Source organism: Crinia signifera, chromosome 6 (assembly GCF_055691185.1).
Source record: "Crinia signifera chromosome 6, ASM5569118v1, whole genome shotgun sequence".
Classification (NCBI taxonomy): domain Eukaryota; kingdom Metazoa; phylum Chordata; class Amphibia; order Anura; family Myobatrachidae; genus Crinia; species Crinia signifera.
Window position 1 is genome coordinate 83,506,363 of NC_139222.1, and position 21,260 is coordinate 83,527,622.

Sequence of the window (21,260 nt, forward strand, 5' to 3'; positions counted from 1 at the left end):
GCATGAAAAGTGGTGCAACTTTACAGGAGGGGGTGTGACTTAGTAGGAGGATGTGGCTTATCTCAACCTCCATTTTGTCACTCCGGGTGTTAGGGAGATGCTGGCTTCTCTTGGAGACTTCGGTGGTGGCTGCACTGCTGGCTCAGACACAGTGATATGAGCCAGATGCTGTACAAAATGTAACAGTGCAGCATCCATCTCCTGCCACTGAGAAGGAGCATTGTTGGAGTCACCCCTCAGCAGGTAAAATCTGGATGTGACCAGAACCCCCTACACTTCACTTCCTGTGTAAAACTCCATTGCTTTTGTCTCTTAAATAAAAAAAGTAGCTTATGATTGGTTGTTATCGTCAAAATCCTATTTTCAATAAATCTCACCTCTTGAACCCTATTGTACGGCAATACATGGCATCCCAAGTAAGTACAAAGTGGACCTTTTTTTAAAGAAAAACTACAGTTTTTCATCAGCCATTTAGGGCAGAAGGGTCCTATAGATTTACCATTGGCATCACCAATTTTAATCCAGATCAATTTTTTTAAATGTAGGAACAGGAAATAATTACATGCATAACTTAATGTAAAGATTAAAATAACTCCGGGTTAGTTTTTTTTTTTCCACAGACACATGGAAGAGAATTTGGTACATTTGAACAAATTGTTGTTCATATGTAGACATGTATTAATAATTTCTTTTAGTATATATATATATATATATATATATATATATATATATATATATATATATCGAATCAAAAAATGAATTGTAAAAAAATGAATTGTAATTTCTATTCATACCAATGGTATAATTATTACTATTGTTTTAATAGATGCACTTAGTACCAATTTTTTAACACAATTTATATGTAAAAATGTAGATCAAAAATCCCCTGATGAAGTTCCTAACCGGAACGAAACACGTTGGGTATTGATCAATCAAAATAACCAGGGTTATTTGCTAATCCTATTTTTTTTACCATCTGCTGCATGTAATAATTGGCGCCAGACAGATTAGCCCAGAAACATCTTTCATTTATATATTAAGCTTTAGATACTGCTGTTCGAAGCATGATTTTCCCTATCATCCAGATACTATTACAATTATGTTATCATGCCAAATATCTTTTTCAATTGAAAAATAGAAATCCTGCAGCTATACAAAAATCAGATGGATAATCAGCTAATATAAAGTAAGAAATGGAATTAGTAGCATAGTATAAAATTACATTTGCTACAACGATGAATCCATGGAAAAATGGTAACAAGACAATTGTTGACAGCCAAGTTGTTAACAATAAAATTAAAGCCCCATAACTTTTATACTGATATAAAACAATCAATAATGATTTAAATTTGACATCCAACGTATGCTGAATAATAGAATAAAACATTATGGCACTAACTCCTCAGGCAGACAGCTTAACTGTTAACAGTTGCCCTCAATGCAGGGATGAATACGGGCGACAAATAAAGCGGCACTAGGAGACTGGTATAAAAAAAGTCGGTACTTATGTAATATCTGGGCTCCCGTTTTTCTTACGAGACCGCATCAGTTCGCCACGCTTCGGGCACACTATATAAAATCAACTCCATGCGTAGTTGGATAGTAGGGGTATGAAAAAATGGGGTGCATTTAACATGGGAGCCCAGATAATACATAAGTACCAAAAAGTCTATTGCATCAACGGCCACCTTTATCAAGGTGTGGTTCACTCACCTTGATAAATGGGGCCGCTGTCCCCAAAACGTCGGACACTGTGTATTTTATGCCACAATAGACTTTTTTTTATACCAGTCTCCAAGTGCCGCTTTATTTGTCGCCCGTACATATATAAATATATATATATATATATATATATATATATATATACATATATATAGGAAACAGGAACTGAGGAAAATACAGGTTGTTGTATTGAAACGTTGCCAAATAAATCAAGAATTTTATCACTACAAGGCTGGAGTGCTGCAGTTCCTGTTTCCTATATTGCCGTTCTGAGCTGTGTGCGGGCACCCGCTGAAGGTTTTTATGTCAAGTGGCTGTGCCGGACCAACTTGCTGTATGTATATATATATATATATATATATATATATATATATATATATATAATTTTATATATATAATTTTATATATATATATATATATATATAAATATATATATATATATATATATATATATATATATATATATATATATATATATAGTCCAGACCGACTGCACACTAGGGTTCTTCACCAATAACTGCTCGTATCATGCCAGCATCAAAGCAACGTTTCAATGTTTTAATACATTTTTATTAAGCTTGTGAGCTTGATAAAAATGTATTAAAAATGAAATAAAAATGTATTAAAACATTGAAACGTTGCTTTGATGCTGGCGTGATATGAGCAGTTATTGGTGAAGAACCCTAGTGTGCAGTCGGTCTGGACTCTGTATTTCCTGGTAACGCCGGGAGGATTTGCACCGGGTGTAAGCTGAGCAAGCAAGCTGAGAGTGCCGGTTAATTGGTCTACTCTATATATATATATATATATATATATATATATATATATATATATATATATATATATAATCAATCATTGTTTTTCTCAGATATACCTACAAACATATATATGCGCTGTAATAATTTAATATATATTATTTTTTAAATTGTTAATTTAGGCAAATATTACTATTAGTATATATCCTTTACTTAAACTGTAAATTGTGATTTTGTTTACTAGGGGGCCTAATTAACTATAAAAAAGTAAAATTTACACATTACTTCAGTCATGCTATAAAAAATGCAATTACTGCATGTTTATCAAAACGAGACATTTTTATTATACAGTTACTATGTTGTTTTTCTTCAAATATTGAACATACACCAATGTCATCATACCATGTTTAACCTGGACATTCTGCAAATTCCACTTCTTCACTGGTAGATGTATTTAGCAGCGGTTGTGATATATCAACATTGTTCTACTGTATTTGTGTAACTTTGCACAGCAGAGCTACCTTTGCAGTGTACAATAACATTTCCATCTAGGTTATAAATCTGAATCTAGCACAATCTAGCACATTTTAAAATGCCTGGGTCTACCATATTATTCCTCTCAAACAAGGAGGTATCCAATTACATACACAATTTTTTTAGTCCATAAAAACAGGCTAGTAGCATGATTTTTGACAATGTAGTCTAGTTATAGCCCATGAATTATCGCAGTAAAACGGGTCTGTTTAGCATAGATTATGCTTTGTGTGTCTGAGGCACACAAAGGCAGGTATTCAATGCTGTGGGCGAGCGGCGACAGCGACAGCTTCCTGCTCGCTGCCACCACTCACCCTGTCAGTATTCAACGCAGCCCCTTCATATGCCAATTTCCCCTCACTCCATTTTTTGAGCGAGGGGGAATTGGTGTACTGTATGCGGCTCCAGAAGCAGCAAGAATTGCGGCTAAATACAGCGAGTTTTCTGCATTAGCCACGGGTCTTGCTGTTTTGGGGAATTCTCGCCGTCCTGTGATGGCGAGTATTTCCCCAGAACGTTGAATAGGGTAATCGGCCGGCGCGGGGGTTAAACAGCGAGGATCGCTGGTTTTCTGCAATCCTCACTGTTTAACCCCCTCGCCGGCAGCATTGAATACCTGCCAAAGAATTAAGAAGAACATGTACCAGGGGTTAATTGGAAAGCCCCCTGTAAATCAATTATCCATGCTAAATTACTGCAGATAATTAGGTACCACCCATAGTTTTTATCAACATTTTAATTATATATTTCATAAGTGCATTTTGGTATTTTAGAGCATTTTGCAACCTACTTTAAGCTAAAGTAGTTCCAATTGTATAGAATTTTACTGTGTGTGCGTCTTGGAGGGAAGTTTAATTTTTATTAAATACAGCAGTAAATGCATTACTTGTGCATCAGTATGAATATGATATAAAGAAAAATGCTTGCTTGAAAAAAAATGTGGCTTTATCATTTACAGATTATCAAAACAGATTTAAAAACAGAACAATTCAAAATTAGAATTCTTGTAGAATACATTCAAAATGTTATATACTGTGTTTATTTTTTATGACTCATGTGTCAAACTGCCGAATACATACCTGAAATTACTACAGATTTACAATACCTGAATAAAGATGTATCTAACAAATATAACATAACCATTGGTTTTACAAACCAGTGTGTCATTTTATAATTGGATACCTACAGTTTAAGTAACCAATAAAATTACATGTTCATAACAGGATTTTTTTTTATTACATTTTTTATCATTTCAGACTGAGAGCAAAATTACATTTTTTTATCTAAAAACTGTTTCAGGAGATAGTATATTATCTATCAAAAAAATAGATTAATCTAATATTTACATGTATTAAGCATGTGTAACTTGCCAAAATGGTGTCTGAATTACCATGCTAAAATGTATGAAACTTTTTTAAATTGGAACTTTGATCTGCTCAAAGCTCATGGGTGTATATTTTTACAAAAGAAGCTTGACCCTGTGCAGTGAATGAATTAATAAATGAAAAAAAAAATAATTGTAGTATATTTTTATAAGGCATATGAAATGTTATATTTACTGACCATCCAAAATGGATTCAGACCTGACACTCATTTGGGTTGAGTTAGGACCTGATGCTCTAAAATTCAAGGACATGAAATGCTATTAAGGGTTTTTATAACATAGGCAAAGTAAGAAGTTATTTGGCTGTATCTGCAGTGAACTCAAGGGTGTCAAGTCTGCTTTCATACTCATGAATGCTATGGTAGAACTTATAGCCCCCAATTGTTGCAGACATATTTCAGCAAATGGTGTGCTATCAAAATAATAGTAATAGTAAAAATGAATACAAAGTTACATGGTCATGCCCTTACCCCACCCCACATGTCCTAGTTAAGACACTGTAACTACTGGGACTAAATATTTTCTTGGTGCCCATTAATGCACTGTCTATGCTATAGCATTGCTTACCATTTGCAAAATGAGATACACAGAACAGTGAAAAAGTAACAATAAATATAAAAATAACAATTTTACACTGAAATTATTATTTTTCAATGTTAGAAATTGCTATCAATGAAAAACTAAATAGTAACTCACATCTACTGTTAAATGCATGGTGATGGAATTCATCTGTGACATGTAGTTTCATGGCAGTTAACATTAAGAGATGCATTATCCTATATACCATGAGTCTCATTAGGGAGAATTAACCAGCTGCACCAGTGTTCTTTGCTGCTATTCAGATTCACATTAAAAGTGGCTTTATACTCTTGGGTGGCTTAATTTTCCTACGTTGAAAAATCTCTCCAGCGAGAATTGTTATGCTATTTGCATTGGATAAAATTGTATCCAGAGAGTATATTTGTGTTGTCTATTGTCATATAAAAAGAAATGAGCCATTGTGAATCAATGCCAAAGTAAAATGCACAGAATAAAGTGGTTTTAGTAAATGTAAAAAAAAACCTGTAAACATAAATACCCTTTAAATCATCATCATACTGTAAATATATACCTTTTGACTTTGTTCTTTTAATGTGTCATGGTTTCCTAGCAAGGGGTACACAGCAGTCAGTAATTAAATAAACAGAAATGTCATAACCAAATTAAGCACATATATTTGAAAACGGTCTATGAAAAAATTAGCAAACTACAATTATAGTGATAATTATCATTTAATGAAAATATAGTCATATCTTGTTTTCTGCTTCATCATATCAGACTACTGTTTGACCTTTGTTTAATAAGTTTGAATTGAGTTTGAATTGTATTTAAAAAACGTTGCAGTTCTAAAATATGGCACAGCTGAGCATGTTGGTACTTATGTATTATCTGGGCTCCCATGTTAAATGCACCCCATTTTTTCATACCCCTACTATCCAACTAAGCATGGAGTTGATTTTATATAGTGTGGCGAGCACAGAGAGCCACCGTGCCCGAAGCGTGGCGAGCGGACACGGTCTCATAAGAAAAACGGGAGCCCAGATATTACATAAGTACCAGCATGTTTATGCCTGATATTAAAAGGGCAATGCTCTACCTAGCAAAATACAGATAGCAAATGCAATGCCATTTTAAATATTGTGCATAAGCTTGCTCAGAAGCATCAGGTTTTACAACTCAATGCTTAGTAAGTATACTGCATTAACGGTACCTCCCTGCGATCATATTATGAAAACTATCTCTACAGCTCAACAGATGCAAAATCAAGCATAACAAAAAGTAAAAGGTAAAAAAATAAAAGAAAACCACTCAAATCCTTTTCAATTGAATACTGTATGTCTTTCAGTTTTCTTTCCAGCATATTTGTTAGCTTGTTTTTAATTGCAGTACATGATGGTTAAAGCCGGAATAGCATAATGAAAACTGATTCTATAACTTTTATATATCAAAAAAGATTTTTATAACGGTATGGAACACTCTTTAAAGCTCAGACAGAGACAGTTTTCTATCAACAAACTTTTTCTTTTCCCATTTATAAATCATTGGTACCAACCAACCTTTCATTGTACGTGCCACAAAAAGATGATTACAGGTTTCAGTGAACAGATTTTTCTTCTCACCTCTAACCTCTCCATTTCCCACGAAAGATATCAGAGATCCTGCCAATTGTAAAGGTTAAATCAAAAGGCCACAGAGCACAGTACACATAAAATACAATTTAATAAACCAGTGCTTTAACCTATAAATTTTTTGTGGAGATTCAATCCCAAATGCTTGTTAGAAGGAAACATTTCAACTGTAATTTAGCTTACACTTTCCATTTTGTTTTAAAACATACACTAATGCTGGTATGTAAACTTTTTTCAGCCTATTTTAAAATGAAATGCCACGCAGTGACTAGACAGTTGTTTGTAAGATGTGATAGTCTAAGCAATAACGAACCCAACTGAAAATGAAATGCTTCGAAGGACCGTTGGCCTTCTGTCCCAGTCACAGGTCTTCTTTGGCACTTGAGAAGGGTCACAAGTATGTTGCTGTTTTATTCATATAGAACAAAATTTACAAAGCCATTCATACATTTTTGTTTGTTTTACTGACTTCAAAAAATGGGAATATTCAAAATACACTTTTACCCCACTTCATTCTTTTGTTATTTACAGATATATACAAGAAAAATGTAAGAGTTTTTTTGTTGTTTTTTTTTTTTTTTAGTTGTATTAAAAATCTCTGCATTTTTTTAAACTATATTGATGTTCCATGAGAAGTCTCAATGGCTTCTGGAATGGGTCCCCCAGGCATGGATTGGAATGACATTGGCATGGGTGTTTTCACAGGACTTTGACGAAATAGTCCTCCATTTGGCGATCTGTGTTTACACTGTATAGAGGGCATGGTAGCAGAGCTGCTAAGGGGCAAGGGTAAGTTACTGCCTGATACAGATGAAAGTGTCCTAACACCACCATGACTAGATTGTTCAGGTAAAAATGTGGTGACTGAAAGCTGAGTGTTCTGGTATTCTCGGACTGGCTCCATGTTTTGGCTAGATTGCATTCCGCCCATTTCCAGTGCTGATATTTCAATTGATGCAGTAGAGATTTGCTTGTGTGCCATATCTTCATCGATTAAACTGTTCATACGTCTGTGTACTTGTTCCAAATTAACTTCTTTATCCTACGGAGAAAAATGAAAATCAAGATCATATAAGGTAGAATACAAAATAGACAAATATTTAGTATAAATATTAATGAATTAATGTGCCTAAATATATACAGCACTAGTACATAAGCATATTGTCCTACAAAAAATATTTATTAGGTTGAAAATTAATTATTTAAATCACTAAGTAATTTATAAGATTAAATTTTTACAATAAATAGATAAGTATTTAATGTTAAGGCAAGTATATATTTACTAATAATTACAGGAAGCAATAATAGCACTGGGTACTTTTATAAAAGTGGAAAAATAGCAAGCATTGGTTGAATTTGTTGTAATGACACAAAAATAATGTCATTAATTTATGTAATTTAGAGTCTAAATATTATAATTTTTTTTTGGTACACATACCATGTTTCTCCCTAAAGTTAATCATTGTTATTATATTTTTGAAACCATGGTGGAAATGGTGGTTAAAAAAAAAACCTTTCCTGAAATTCATCCTAAATAATAAAAGGATAACACTGTTCCTCACCTCTATTCAAATGTTTTGAGTGCCATCGACCACTAGATACCCTGCAGAGCAAATCAAGCATTGCATAATTCTGGTGTATACACAGCCTTGGGCATTAATATTACTGTTCCGCAGCTTGTTCAAGATAATTGTTTCCCATCAGATATAATAATGTGTGTTCAAAGAAAAAATCACCACAATCCCCTTTGTTCCATAAAACTCTCCTAACATTATAAACAAGTGACTACTCCAGATGATTAATTGACTTTTTCTTTCTAGGTCTCTGCGAGAATAGAGTGGAAGCAAAAAAACTTGTAGTAAGTGGCTTTTATGGGAACATAAACTGGTGACTAATTTATGTATATTTTTTGCATATTTGCATATTTATGTATATATAACTTTTTATAACAAATTTTTTAGTAACTAGAGATAGCAATAACATTACTCATTGATAGATCAGATATCAACAAGACCAAATAGAAATACAACAAGACCAAATAGCAATACAAATGAATTGCTTGCTATAAGAGAGATGATTTGACTAGTGGATTCAGCCAGCCCATGATTGGCCCTACTGTATTACTAACATAAGGATTCACTGTGACAGTACCTCACAATGATTAAACGATTCTTCATTGAACAAGTATTATTAAAATTGAGCAGGTACTTGATAGAAACCAAACAAAATAATTTGCATCCAGCCACATGATGCTAAAGCCACAATTATCAGTAACAATGCAGAGCTATTGAAATAAGATAAGCACAAATCAAACACTTGGTCAATAGTCAGATAAATGGTGGGATGTAATATAGTCCCAGTTTGCTGGAGGTGCGGGATGCCAGCGGTACATAGACTTTTTTAAAGTGGCAATCTCTTACAAGGCATTGTTTTGCCTTGTAAATGACTGCTGCTTTAAGAAAAGTCAACAGTTTGGTCAGCTTCATGCATATGCATTAAAATCTAACTGTATTACATCCTACCAAAAATGTCTAGAAGCTTGTGCCTTATTTCAAGGCTCTCACACATAAATAGCTTGCTGTTCTAATACTACTATATTTAAAGATTAAATTGACAATATTACTAAAAGCAACACATTTAAAGAAGAAAAATAAATAAGATGTACATAGTTTGTTATGTATACTTTCAACAGCTCAAACATGAGTGCAGCTCAAAATGTAACCAGGCACTGATTCGTGTAACCCATTTAAACTATGCATTGAAACTTCTTCTTTTTGCTTGCTCTGCAGACAAAAATTGAAGTCACTTGTCACCCTCCATGATGAAATGTTTGAAATATGTTATCTGTGTGTTTGTCAAGACAGTTTAGCAAATAATATTGATAGATTTCTTTCTGTGTATACTGCCTCTCTGAGCAAAGCAGTTAAAGATTAAAGTCACAATATGTCTGTAATGCTGGACACACACATGCAGATCTTGACAGCCAGCTTCTCACAATTCAATAGGTTAATTGGATCCAAATAATATTAGCTCCAGTGTGAATCTTAAGGGCTGATAATACTAATAATGGGAATAATATGACTTAAAAAGAAAAAAAACTTTTGCTGCAATTGCAATTTAAGGACTATTTCAGCTGGCTATTAAAGAAGAGAACAGTACAGAGAAATCTTGTGTCTGAGCAGATTCTAATGAAGTCTAGGGTCACTTCTTAAGTGTTTTGGATCCAAATAATATTAGAATAACATTCATTTGACACAGTGTTACATAATTTTGAATTTCAAACTTCAAGTAGGTCAAGAGCAGAGTGTTAATGCAAATGCATTGATTTATTTAATATCCAACTTTGTGGGCCACCTGACAATTCAATGAAGAGCATAAAATACAATTCAGAAAAATTCTCTGACCTTTCATTTTTTTTTATATTAGTCAAAAAAGATATTAAAAAGTTCTCATATAATGTTTTCTTTCAATTGTTATTATGATATTTGAGATATATTAAAATGAATGCTATTCAAAACTTTAGTATTCAAACTTGGCAGATGTACTCTGATAATCTATTTGTTTAATTATCTTATCACCAATCAGAGTGCACAATTACTAGTCTCTACTATAAAATAATAGTATTGATTATTCGATGTCTGCAGAAAATTAGTATGTTGTAAAAAGAGCGAGGGTTTAGTTGCATTTGCAGGGCTCCAGAGGGGACACATTCCATTTGATGACTTTTAGTGTGTGTGTGGGAAAGGGGGAAGTTTGGAAGCCTGGTAAAGTGAGAAGGGTGGCTGAATGCTAGTAATATCAGGGTTGGGGGGTGGTTAATGTTGTAAATTCAGGGAGTGAAGTGTGTAAAATTGAGGTATAAGTCATCTTTTCTTGTGAGGCCACATCTCCTGCCATGAGGACAATTCCAAATTTTTAGGTATGTGCTATCCTAGTTTTCCTCCAGGTAATCTGATCATTGTGTACAAGGACAAAAGGGGAGTACACTTTTTATGATGTTTGTTAATGATGTGCATGATAACAAAATTATCATGCATATCAAACAGTGTGTACCCACTCACTATATAATTATGTATGCTACACGGTTCATTAAACAATAATCCTGATAATCTGAATATGCAGTCAAATCTGACGACATTGTCAATGACTAGGGGGTAACATTAAACAGGATGCAATTATTATGCTGGCCACACATCAAACCAACTTTCCTCCAACCATCCAACTAGTTGCTTGGATGGAATAACAATATGGTACTGGATGAGAGCAAAGGACAATCAGAAATGTGCTCACACACTCAGTAAAATAGACAAAAACATTCAGTCTAATGCTGCTTTTCCATTGCAGACCCGTTTTAAGTTACAGGTAATCTTAAACGGTATTTAGCATTCCCACTGCAGCAGATTACAGTTTTAAATGCCATTTAAGTACCATTCCCATTGCAGGTAAAACGTTTTAGCTCTTCAAAACGTTTTTACAGCACAAATGAGTGCCTGTGACTTTAATAGGCTTTAATGGGCCAAAATCTCTGTTACATATATCTTTCACCAAAGTAGTGCGTACACACTGAGCTATTTTCCCCAAAGAGCAAGATATTTTCAGGAGGTGAAAGACTTTGCTGAAAATCTTTCATTATAAACGGCTATTTACATAATGGGCTGGGTTTGAATTCCATTGGTTCCATATTTACGTTACTGGCAGCGACACGGGGGTGGGGAGTATGCGGCCTCCAGCGAGTAGTTCCACAGAGGGGGGGGACGGGGTGATGTGTGTGCAGCCACGCCGCTCCGACAGCGTGGCGCGGTGAACGGTCCACGGGTGCAGGGTGGGGGGTGCGGGCGCCGGAGCAAGTCAGCTGTGGTGCAGTGTGGCTCAACTGGCTTTAGGGGGGACGGGGTGCGGGTGCCAGTCACCTTGCTCCACGCCACTGACCTGCTCCCAAGTGCCGGCCCTGATTGCTTATTATATTTATATGCCCACTACCACCAATGTATATTTAAATGCAAACTGCCTATATATATATATATATATATATATATATATATATATATATATATATATAGTTGGTGCTAGCCAGTATATACAGTATATATTCACTACATTGGTGGCAGTGGGCATATCAAAATATAAACATTGGTGGGCAGTGGTGCCAATAATATATACATTGCTGGTCTGTGCCAGCAATGTATATATGTACTGGCTTAAATATATTACATTGGTGCCCAGTGGTATCAGTAATATATAGATTGCTGGCATGTGCCAGCAATCTATATATTACTGGCTTAAAAAAACACATTGGTGCCCAGTGGTGCCAGTGATTATATACATTGCTGGCATGTGCCAGCAGTGTATCAGTGTATATATTAATGGCTTATATATATATATACACATTGGTGCCCAGTGGTATCAGTAATATATAGATTGCTGACATATGCCAGCAATCTATATATTACTTGCTTAAAAAACGCATTGGTGGCCAGTGGAGTTTACATGCTCCGAGTCACTCCACACTAGCAGAGCAGCCAGCCGGGGGCGGGGTGTTCTGCCGGGGGCGGGGCGCTCCGCCAGGCTGTGTGGCCTGGCCGGGGAGACGCAGCAGACCCGATGAGCGGCAGCGTGGGCACGGCGGTGGGGTGAGTATATGCACCAGTGGGGGTGACGGGGGGTGTGGACGGCGGGGCGACGGGGGGTGTGGACGGCGGGGGTGGCGGGTGTCAGCCAGGGGAGGGAGCAGCCGGTCAGCTGGGCTGAAAGTCTCTGATCTTTCAGCCCGGCTGCCATACACACCTGGCGATGATGGCTCAAATATGAGCCTTCATCGCCAGACGTGCTGGTAAAACCAAAGAATACCGTTTAAGATGCATTCCCATTGCACCTTAAACGGTAGATTACCGGCTAAAACCCTGCTTGGAAAACGGGTTGAAATACCGTTTAACTTTAAACGGTATTTCAACTCTGGCGCTTTCCCACTGCAGCCTTAAACGGTATTTTGCCCTCAAAAATCAGCAATATACCGTGTTAAGGCTGCAGTGGGAAAGGGGCATAATTGTTTAAATCAAACAGGTTCAACTACAGTACCGTGTCTGAGCGACAGTTTTTGTCCTTTTCCAGATTTTGGGAGCAAATTTCTGAAGTAAATATTATGCTCCCATCCAGTACCATATTTTTATTCCATCCAAGCAACTACTGTAGTTGGATGGTTGGAGAAAAGTTGGTCTGATGTGTGGCCAGCATTAGTAAGGTTCTGAAATCATACCGTATCCCATTTTTTGTAAGTCTCAATTAAAAAAAAATCAACTATTTAATTGGATGCAAATTAGCGGCTGAAAAAAATGTGATATGGTGCAATGTAGTGTGGTTTTAAGTCATGAAAGTCATATGTGCGATTTATGTCCACAAAATAAAAGAAAAACCGGCATGGGGTCCCCCCTCCTGAGCATAACCAGCCCCAGGCTCAAAGAACCAGTCCTGGTATTAGAAATTCAGGGGTCAAAAAATCATAGGGGATCCCCAGGATTTCTCAAACAAACACCAGGCTCAAGGGCCAGTCCCGGTAGCCAAAATACGGGGGCAAAAGGAGTAGGGGGTCCCCCAAATTTTGACAACCAGCTCTGGGCTCAAACAGCCAACATGGTAATGCTACAGCTGGGGGAAAACATTTATGCAAGTTAACCCGGCCAAAGCATTAATCCCTGTGGCTGGTCAGCCCAGGCAGGGACCATGAAGGAGTGGGGACCCCCAATAAAGGGTTTCCCGCTCCAGAGTTACCCCTGAAGCCTGGGGCTGTCCCAGGTGCCCTGGTGTGGTGGGCACCAGGCTGATAATATTAGATTAAACTATTGAGGAATGTTGAGGAACTACAAGTCCCAGCAAGCCTGCACCACATGCAGGGACATGGAGAACCACAAGCCAAAGCATGCGGAGCATTAAAGGACCCATTGGGCCTTGTAGTTCCACAATATGACAGAGAGAAATAAAACATACACACCCACAGGAACAGTATAACTTTAGTACATACTACATCCTTGATGCTAACCTTGGCACTCCAGCTGTTGTTGAACTACACATCCCAGCATGCTCTGCATCAGATTTAGCATGGCCATATAGGAAAACTGAAGCAGAACATGCTGGGATGTGTAGTTCAGGAACAGTGTCAAGGTTAACCATCAAGTTACTACATGCATTCACACATACATTACCTATGGATTACCATGAAGGCCTGTCCTTTTGTCCAAGTAGTATCAAAATGAGTACCTGTTCAGGGATATTATGCTTACCACATGCCTCCCGGATCAATGGATGTCTTCTCCACCTGGCAGTACCCCTGTGAGAGAAGCACGAATGATTGTTTACATTCATAACTCCTCCCACATGCCAGGGGTTAGTCCCGCCCCCAGCCAATAAGGAGCAGCATTTAGCTGGTGGGTGGTACTAACCCCTGACTTGTTGGCTGGACACACACACACCAGTAGCTGGGAATGGTGTTCCATTCAACTCTATAAATTTTCTAAAGCGGTTTGCCTTATTCATCTATTGAGGCTCATTTTATCTATCTTATTGTAACTACCTATTATACCATTTAATTACCGCATGGAGTGAGACCACTCAAAGTAAATATTTAGGATCTCCTTCCCTTGTATTGTAAGACAGCCATCGACAGAATTGGCATTAAACTATAAAGATAAAACACCGCTGATCAAGTCTCTTTTAGAGAGACTAAACAAACAAATTTCATTAAACATCTTCTTGTGAGGATCATGTTAGCTATGGCTTGCACATACAAAGTTAATTCAATTTTTGTCGCCTTTGTCTTAGTCCATATTCGCGACATTAATGAAGCACTATACCAATCGAGTTTAGTGATAAATCAGTTTTTCTAACAATATATGTTCAATATAGGGGACCCTTCTTAACCCTTAGTGCAATAATATATTTCTAAATGTTTTTCCAAATGAGCATTAACCAATAGAGGAATGTAGGATTTATTTTTTGGATTCAATGTATCACTCTTGGCATTGCCACATAATTTCAACAAACTAATATGGAGTAGATTTAATTGATGGGTGACAAATTACTCACCAACAATTTGTTTTGGTAAGAGTTCATTAAGTGATTCTCTATTATAGTATTTGATGCCATATCCTCTTGATTGGTGCTCACTATGGAATTCTAAATATAATATGTACTGTATTGCTCATCAGTTTTATTTATACTATAGTCTAATTTGGTACTGCTTTACTAGCACGGCGCCCACGATCTAGATTGTATGTGTGGGGCTGATATCTCAAGCATCTCATGCATCTTATGTGTTTGTGCGGCATAAGATGCATGAGATGATGCAATTGACGAGATTTTTACATTTGTTAGAAGGTTGGGGGTGATCGTCACAAGCTAGAATATGAACAGTGATTACATTGAATATTTAAATATAGAGTATTAAGTATTAAAGTAAAGAGATTTTTACATTGCAAGCATCTCATGCATCTTATGTGTTTGTGCGGCATAAGATGCATGAGATGATGCAATCGACGAGATTTTTACATTGGAATCAATGTAAAAAGGCCCCAAAACCCCAATTTTAATTGCTAACCCCCCCTCATGGGTGAAATGGCCCCCCCATTGTTAACGCCACCCCGAAGCGTGGCGAGCGCAGCGGTACGTGTTCTCTGACCTTTTCATACCCCCACTATCCACGTCGGCGCGGAGTTGTTTTTATATAGTGTGGCGAGCGCAGCGAGCCACCGAGCCCGAAGCGTGGCAAGCGGACGCAGAATACATGTAAAGTAGTCCGCGTCCCCTCGCGGGGCTTGCCTCGCTGCGCTCGCCACACTATATAAGATCAACTCCACGCCGACGTGGATAGTGGAGGTATGAAAAGGTCAGAGGACGCGTACCGCCGCCCCTCGCGGGCTCGCTACACTTCGGGTTGGCGTTGATAGTGCTGGTGGCGTTAACAATGGTTATTGGGGGCTTACGATTTTTTATCTGCATAAGATCCATGAGATTAAAAAATCGGGTCCATCACGTTGAATGTATGCCTTAAGTACCTTAAACTTAACCCCTTACCGCCGCAGCCTGTTTTTGCCTTCCTGACAGAGCCCTTTTTTTCAAATCTGACATGTATCACTTTATGTGGGGATAACTTTTTATTGCTTTTACTTATCCCAGTGATTTTGAGATTGTTTTCTTGTGACACATTGTACTTTAAGTTAGTGGTAAATTTTGGTCGATACAGTCTGTTTTTTTGTAAAAAATACCAAAATGTCGTAAAAAAATTGAACATTTTGCAATTTGCAAAATGTTAAATTTTCTGCTTGTGAGACAAATAATCATACCACTCAAAATAGTTAATAACTAACAAAGACCATATGTCTACTTTATTTTACCATCATTATTTCAACCTCCTTTTAATTTTTTTGGACACTAGGGGGCAGCAGAGACAAAATTATACACAGAACACAGAAAACGCTGCAATTGGCTGTTCACATTTGAACAGCCAATCGCAGCGATCGCCGATGGGGGGGGGCATCGCTGCCCCCCCTGGGCCACGAGGGAAGATGTCTGCTGTCAGGGACAGCAGCCATCGTCCCTCTGTCACCGCGTCTATAGATGCGGTGACACTTTAAAGTCATGACGTACATTTATGCCATGCGTCGGGAAGTACATCCCGACCATGACGTAAATGTACGTCAAATGTTGGGAAGGGGTTAAACTTAAGGCATACAATCAATAAGACGGGCGCCCTGCTAGGAAAGCAGTACCAGTAATTTTAATATGGATAGCACTAGTATATGTGTTTAAAACTCCAGATACATACTGTTTCAACACTTTTGTATTTTTTATTAATACGGTGACTATTATTATTATTGTGTATAGCTAGCACATATTGCTGCTTACACATCTTATTATTTCACAGCACTCCCCGCTAAGGGATGCGACGCACACTGCTGCTTCTGCATGGCAATTGATCCAGACGCTGGGTTGAGGACGCCGGGATGCCAGTGGGTTTCCCAGGTAACCCATTTGTATGTGGCGTTGGGAGCATGTGAATGCTGAGGTGAACGGATGCCAGGACACCATCTGGTTGCCTAGGCAGCCACCCCACATCAGTGATCACTCGCATCGGGATTACAGTGGAGGTCTGGTCTGACATCCGGCGGCTGTTTGCACATGCTGAGTAAGTAACACTATTTAAGCATGTTATGTAACAATACTCTGTTGGTTTCACTGCACATCATTTGATTTAGCTTTTTTCATGCTGTCAGTAGTGTTGAGGAAGCGCTTCGGCCTAGAAACTGTAGACGAAATGTACTGACCTGATCACTTGATTTTATGTTTTGATTTAAATACACGTTTTTGTTCACTTTGAGAGTGCGGCCTCCCGTCTTCATTTCAAAGTGGAGTATCTATATATATATATGCGATGCATCTACCCAGTGGGCTGTCACATTCATATTGTCCTTCTTTTGCCCTGATCCACTTGTCCACATGTCCATGGTTAAGTGGACATTGGGTAGAGCCACATTTTTCAGGGCACTGAGGACACTTTTTCAGATGTCTCTTGGTAATGCCTGTCTAGTGAAGTGGAATCTAGATGGGATTTGGTACCAGGGACACAACCAATCATCAGTCCCACTCGACTGATGGCTCTATATATATATATATATATATATCTCATATATTTATGCACTCAGGGGAACTTTTTCAATAAGTATATTGTGTGATTGCAAGAGGCGATTAGACCCCAAAATGTTGGTTGCTTTTTTTCCACAATATATTTATTGAAAAAGTTCCCCTGAGTGCCGCAGATTCTTAACACCTAGTGAATCCCACCGGGATTGGGTTAACCCAGTCTGGAAGAGTGCCAGGCCGCCACGTAGTGTGTTTCTTCTAGTAGGGAACCAAGTGTCATTAGCGACCACTATTCATCAAAGTATCGCAATTTTGGAGATTGTGTTTGTATGTGTAAAAAAAAAAAAAAACGATATATATATATATATATATATATATATATATATAAGCAAAGGGGCAGATTGGCGGCACTCGCAGGGTTTTAAATGAAGACAAAACACCAATGTCGTCTTGGTGTTTTGTCTTCATTTAAAACCCTGCGAGTGCCGCCAATCTGCCCCTTTGCTTATCCAATTGATCCAGGAGGGCACCGAGGAACTTTATACATTTCAACCCACCAAGTGGAGTGCCGACATATCCATCATCTATATATATATATATATATATATATATATATATAATTTCCAAAGTATGGGCGTCACTCCGGGTCTTGTGAAAGCAAGTGAAGTTTATTAGCTTCTATATGGTCAACGCCGTTTCAGGAGTTAACCCTTCATCAGGACCAGAAGACAGTCAAACGTGCAACAACCGTTGTTGCACGTTTGCTTTCACAAGTCCCGGAGTGACGCCCATACTTTGGAAATTATATTGGTGGCTGCATTGCCACAGGGGAAGGCACCCGGGCACAGATATCACCAGCAAGCGGGGAGTGCCGGACATCCATCCATCCATCCATATATATATATATATATATATGCAGTACTTACCCAACCTTGCAGCAGGGAAGAAGACAGACCAGCACTCGTTTTAAGTTGAAAAAAGGTGAATGTATTAAAGAATATTTACAACATGGCAAACATCTTATAGAACATCAAACAGACTGACAGGCTGTTTCAACTGGGTTCAAACCAGTTTTCTTCAGGGTTGGAACCCAGTTGAAACAGCCTGTGGAGTAAAACGAGTGCTCGTCTGTCTTCTTCCCTGCTGCAAGGTTGGGTAAGTACAGCTTCTATTAATCCCATCAGACCCTGCACCACTGTTGTTATATACATTTTTGAGTGCCATTTTGGAAACCTATATATATTATATATATATATATATATATATATATATATATATATATATATATATATATATATAATCCCGACATTTAAATCCCGACATGGTCAAAATACCGACATTTAAAATCCCGACAGGGTCAAAATACCGACATTTAAAATCCCGACAGGGTCAAAATACCGACATTTAAAATCCCGACAGGGTCAAAATAACGACATTTAAAATCCCGACAGGGTCAAAATACCGACATTTAAAATCCCGACAGGGTCAAAATACCGACATATAGAATGTACAGGTGAAACAGTCAACATGACTTTCCATCGACAGGTCGCAAGGTTGACATGGGTTTTTCATTGTTTTTTGACCCGACAGGCGGTATTTCATGCCCTACCATCCACTAGGGTGTGGTGGGAGAATAAAATAATGTGCCAAGCGCAACGAGGCACCGTGCCTGAAGCATTGCGAGCGGCTGCGGTTCACTGCCAACTGTGTCCATGTCGACTTTCGACATTCGGGTCAAAAAACAGTGAAAAAAACCATTTCACCTGTACATTCTATATGTTGGTATTTTGACCCTGTCGGGATTTTAAATGTCGGGATTTTAAATGTCAGGATTTTAAATGTCAGGATTTTGTCCTTGTCGGTATTATGACCCATTCGGGATTTTAACCATATGGTGGCTGGTTAAGAGAGGGGATTCTGTTTGCACATGTTAAATGGAGGAGTCATCATATCGATAGTACAAGCATATTTATTTCAAGCCTATATATTAAGATCTTAATATTTGCAGAGAACAAGTCTTAAGGTAATTATTACTAAAGATTAGCTTGAGCTTTACTTACTAGTAAAAAAAAAAATCCCTGGAAATAGCACATAAAAAGAGTAGCACACAATCCATACACATTGGATTTTTTTTTCCTTAAATCTGTTTTTCTGGATTTCTGAAACTGGGTTGTGGAAAGAGAACCCTGAGCTTTTTCTACTGCCAACTTTAACTGCATTTATTCTTGGCTCAAGCTGGACTCATCACTGAAAATTACTGTATTACTGACACTGGCTGTGACACCAACATAAAACATTTGCGTTGTTAAAAATACATAAAATATCCGCATTCCATTCAAATAAAATATCTGCTTTATGACATCTTGCATTGCCACCTGCAGAAATCAGTTGTTTAGATTTATTGCATGGCAAGTTCTTCAAGGCTGTGACTAGCTGACTGTGCTCCTAGTGAATGCAAAACACCATTTGTTATATTCCGCCTTACTGTATTGAAGAAAATACATTGTCACTGATCATTAATGATGACTGCGAGTTGTACATGCTGATACACAAGCCAGCTGGATGGAAAGCTGGGATCCAGATGCTACAGTAGAATGTTATTGTTCATTTAATGGTGCAACTGGGTTAGATTCTTGCCAATTCTGACAGTACCACTGAAGTACAGGAAGGGTCAGTGCAGTCATTAATGCTAAACCAAAGCCAACCATTGTAATACAGTGAATGCTAGTAGGTTTTCTGTTTTAAACATTCAATTACACAAACTATAAGATTGTTTTATGTTTTAATTATTGAAGAGCTTTTTGTCTTACATTGATTTAGCTGTATACCCCAGCATATGTCATCTTTTACATTTCTAGAGCATGGAATTTACCAAAAGCATAAAGAAATATATATTTTGTGCATAGCTAGATAGAAAACATTTCATGTTTTCTGAATGTAAATTTAAACCGGTAGGTGAGCGGACATGTAAACACGTGTTTTACAATATCCTTGCACTTTAGGTGTACATTATTACATTTAAAAGGTACATTTTATGCAATCAGGAATAGTATTATATAATCTAGGGTGAGTCATTAGTCAGAAATTAAAACAATATGTGCAAAGGAGGGGAACATATATGAAAACTCATAGATGGTAGGTAATTGCCCAAAAGGATGTGATAGAGGAAGATGGCAAATATACTTTAATTGTGCTCCATTTATGTGAGCAAAATTCCTCCTTTCATGGAGGTCCTACAGTATGCCCATCTTTACACTCTCATTTCTTAGTACTAATCTACTTGCCTCTTTAGATATTGAGACCAAGCATCTTGACCATCCCCATGGTTCTTTTCCACTGAAGTATAGACTATGATCCCACCACAATGCAGGAGCATCACTAACCAATAAACCAGCCAACACCCAAGTCCTGCTTCTGCACACTCCCTATTATCCAGCACTGTTTTTATTTAATCAGAATCTTTAAGGCACATACTGTAGCAGTCAATTCAGGATCGCTCGTGATGCTCCAAATTTGGCCCCAGCCCTGATGGTCAGAGCTTGCGCATCTGCATGATTAATCAAGGACATACTGTACATCTAGCAAAAATCGAAGTATACAGAAAGTTATATAAAGCTCAGAGGCGTACCTAGATATTCGTAGGCCCCATAGCAAAAAATTTTAAGGGCCCCCTATTTAGCAACTGATGGTGATAAATGCATATAAAACATCTTTGTTAGACAGCAAAGATGGGCCCCCATAGCAGCTGCACCCCTTGCACCTATGGTAGTTACGCCCTTGATAAAGCTTACTACCAGTTTTTTTAGTATGATTTTATAAGCTAGAATGCAAATTAAAAGCATACAGTAGTAAAAAAACAAAAATGTTAATTTGACAGCATTTAACACACTGAACATGTGTTATATGCTCACTAACTTACATATTAAGTGAAACAAAATGTGTACAGTACTTGTTTCTAATAAAAAAAAAGAAAAGAAAATTGGTATCCGAGCCACCTGAAAGTGCAGTACAGGTGATTCTCCATACAATCAAGTGCCTTGAGTCTTGTTGGAGAAAGTACGCAATATA

General features: G+C 37.5%; 1 protein-coding gene across 2 annotated transcripts in view; it reads right to left on the reverse strand.

Annotated features, from left to right (window-relative positions):
* Positions 1-2,797: 2,797 nt before the first annotated feature.
* The window catches only part of GRID1 (glutamate ionotropic receptor delta type subunit 1), an 854,117-nt gene continuing 835,654 nt past the window's right edge, over positions 2,798-21,260 (reverse strand). The window contains exon 16 of one of the 2 annotated variants that reach the window (XM_083146340.1): positions 2,798-7,605. In XM_083146340.1, the coding sequence (XP_083002466.1) occupies positions 7,177-7,605 (429 nt within the window). In that variant the 3' untranslated portion in view covers positions 2,798-7,176. The remainder of the gene's footprint in view (positions 7,606-21,260) is intronic. The other variant, XM_083146341.1, reaches the window with a different exon arrangement.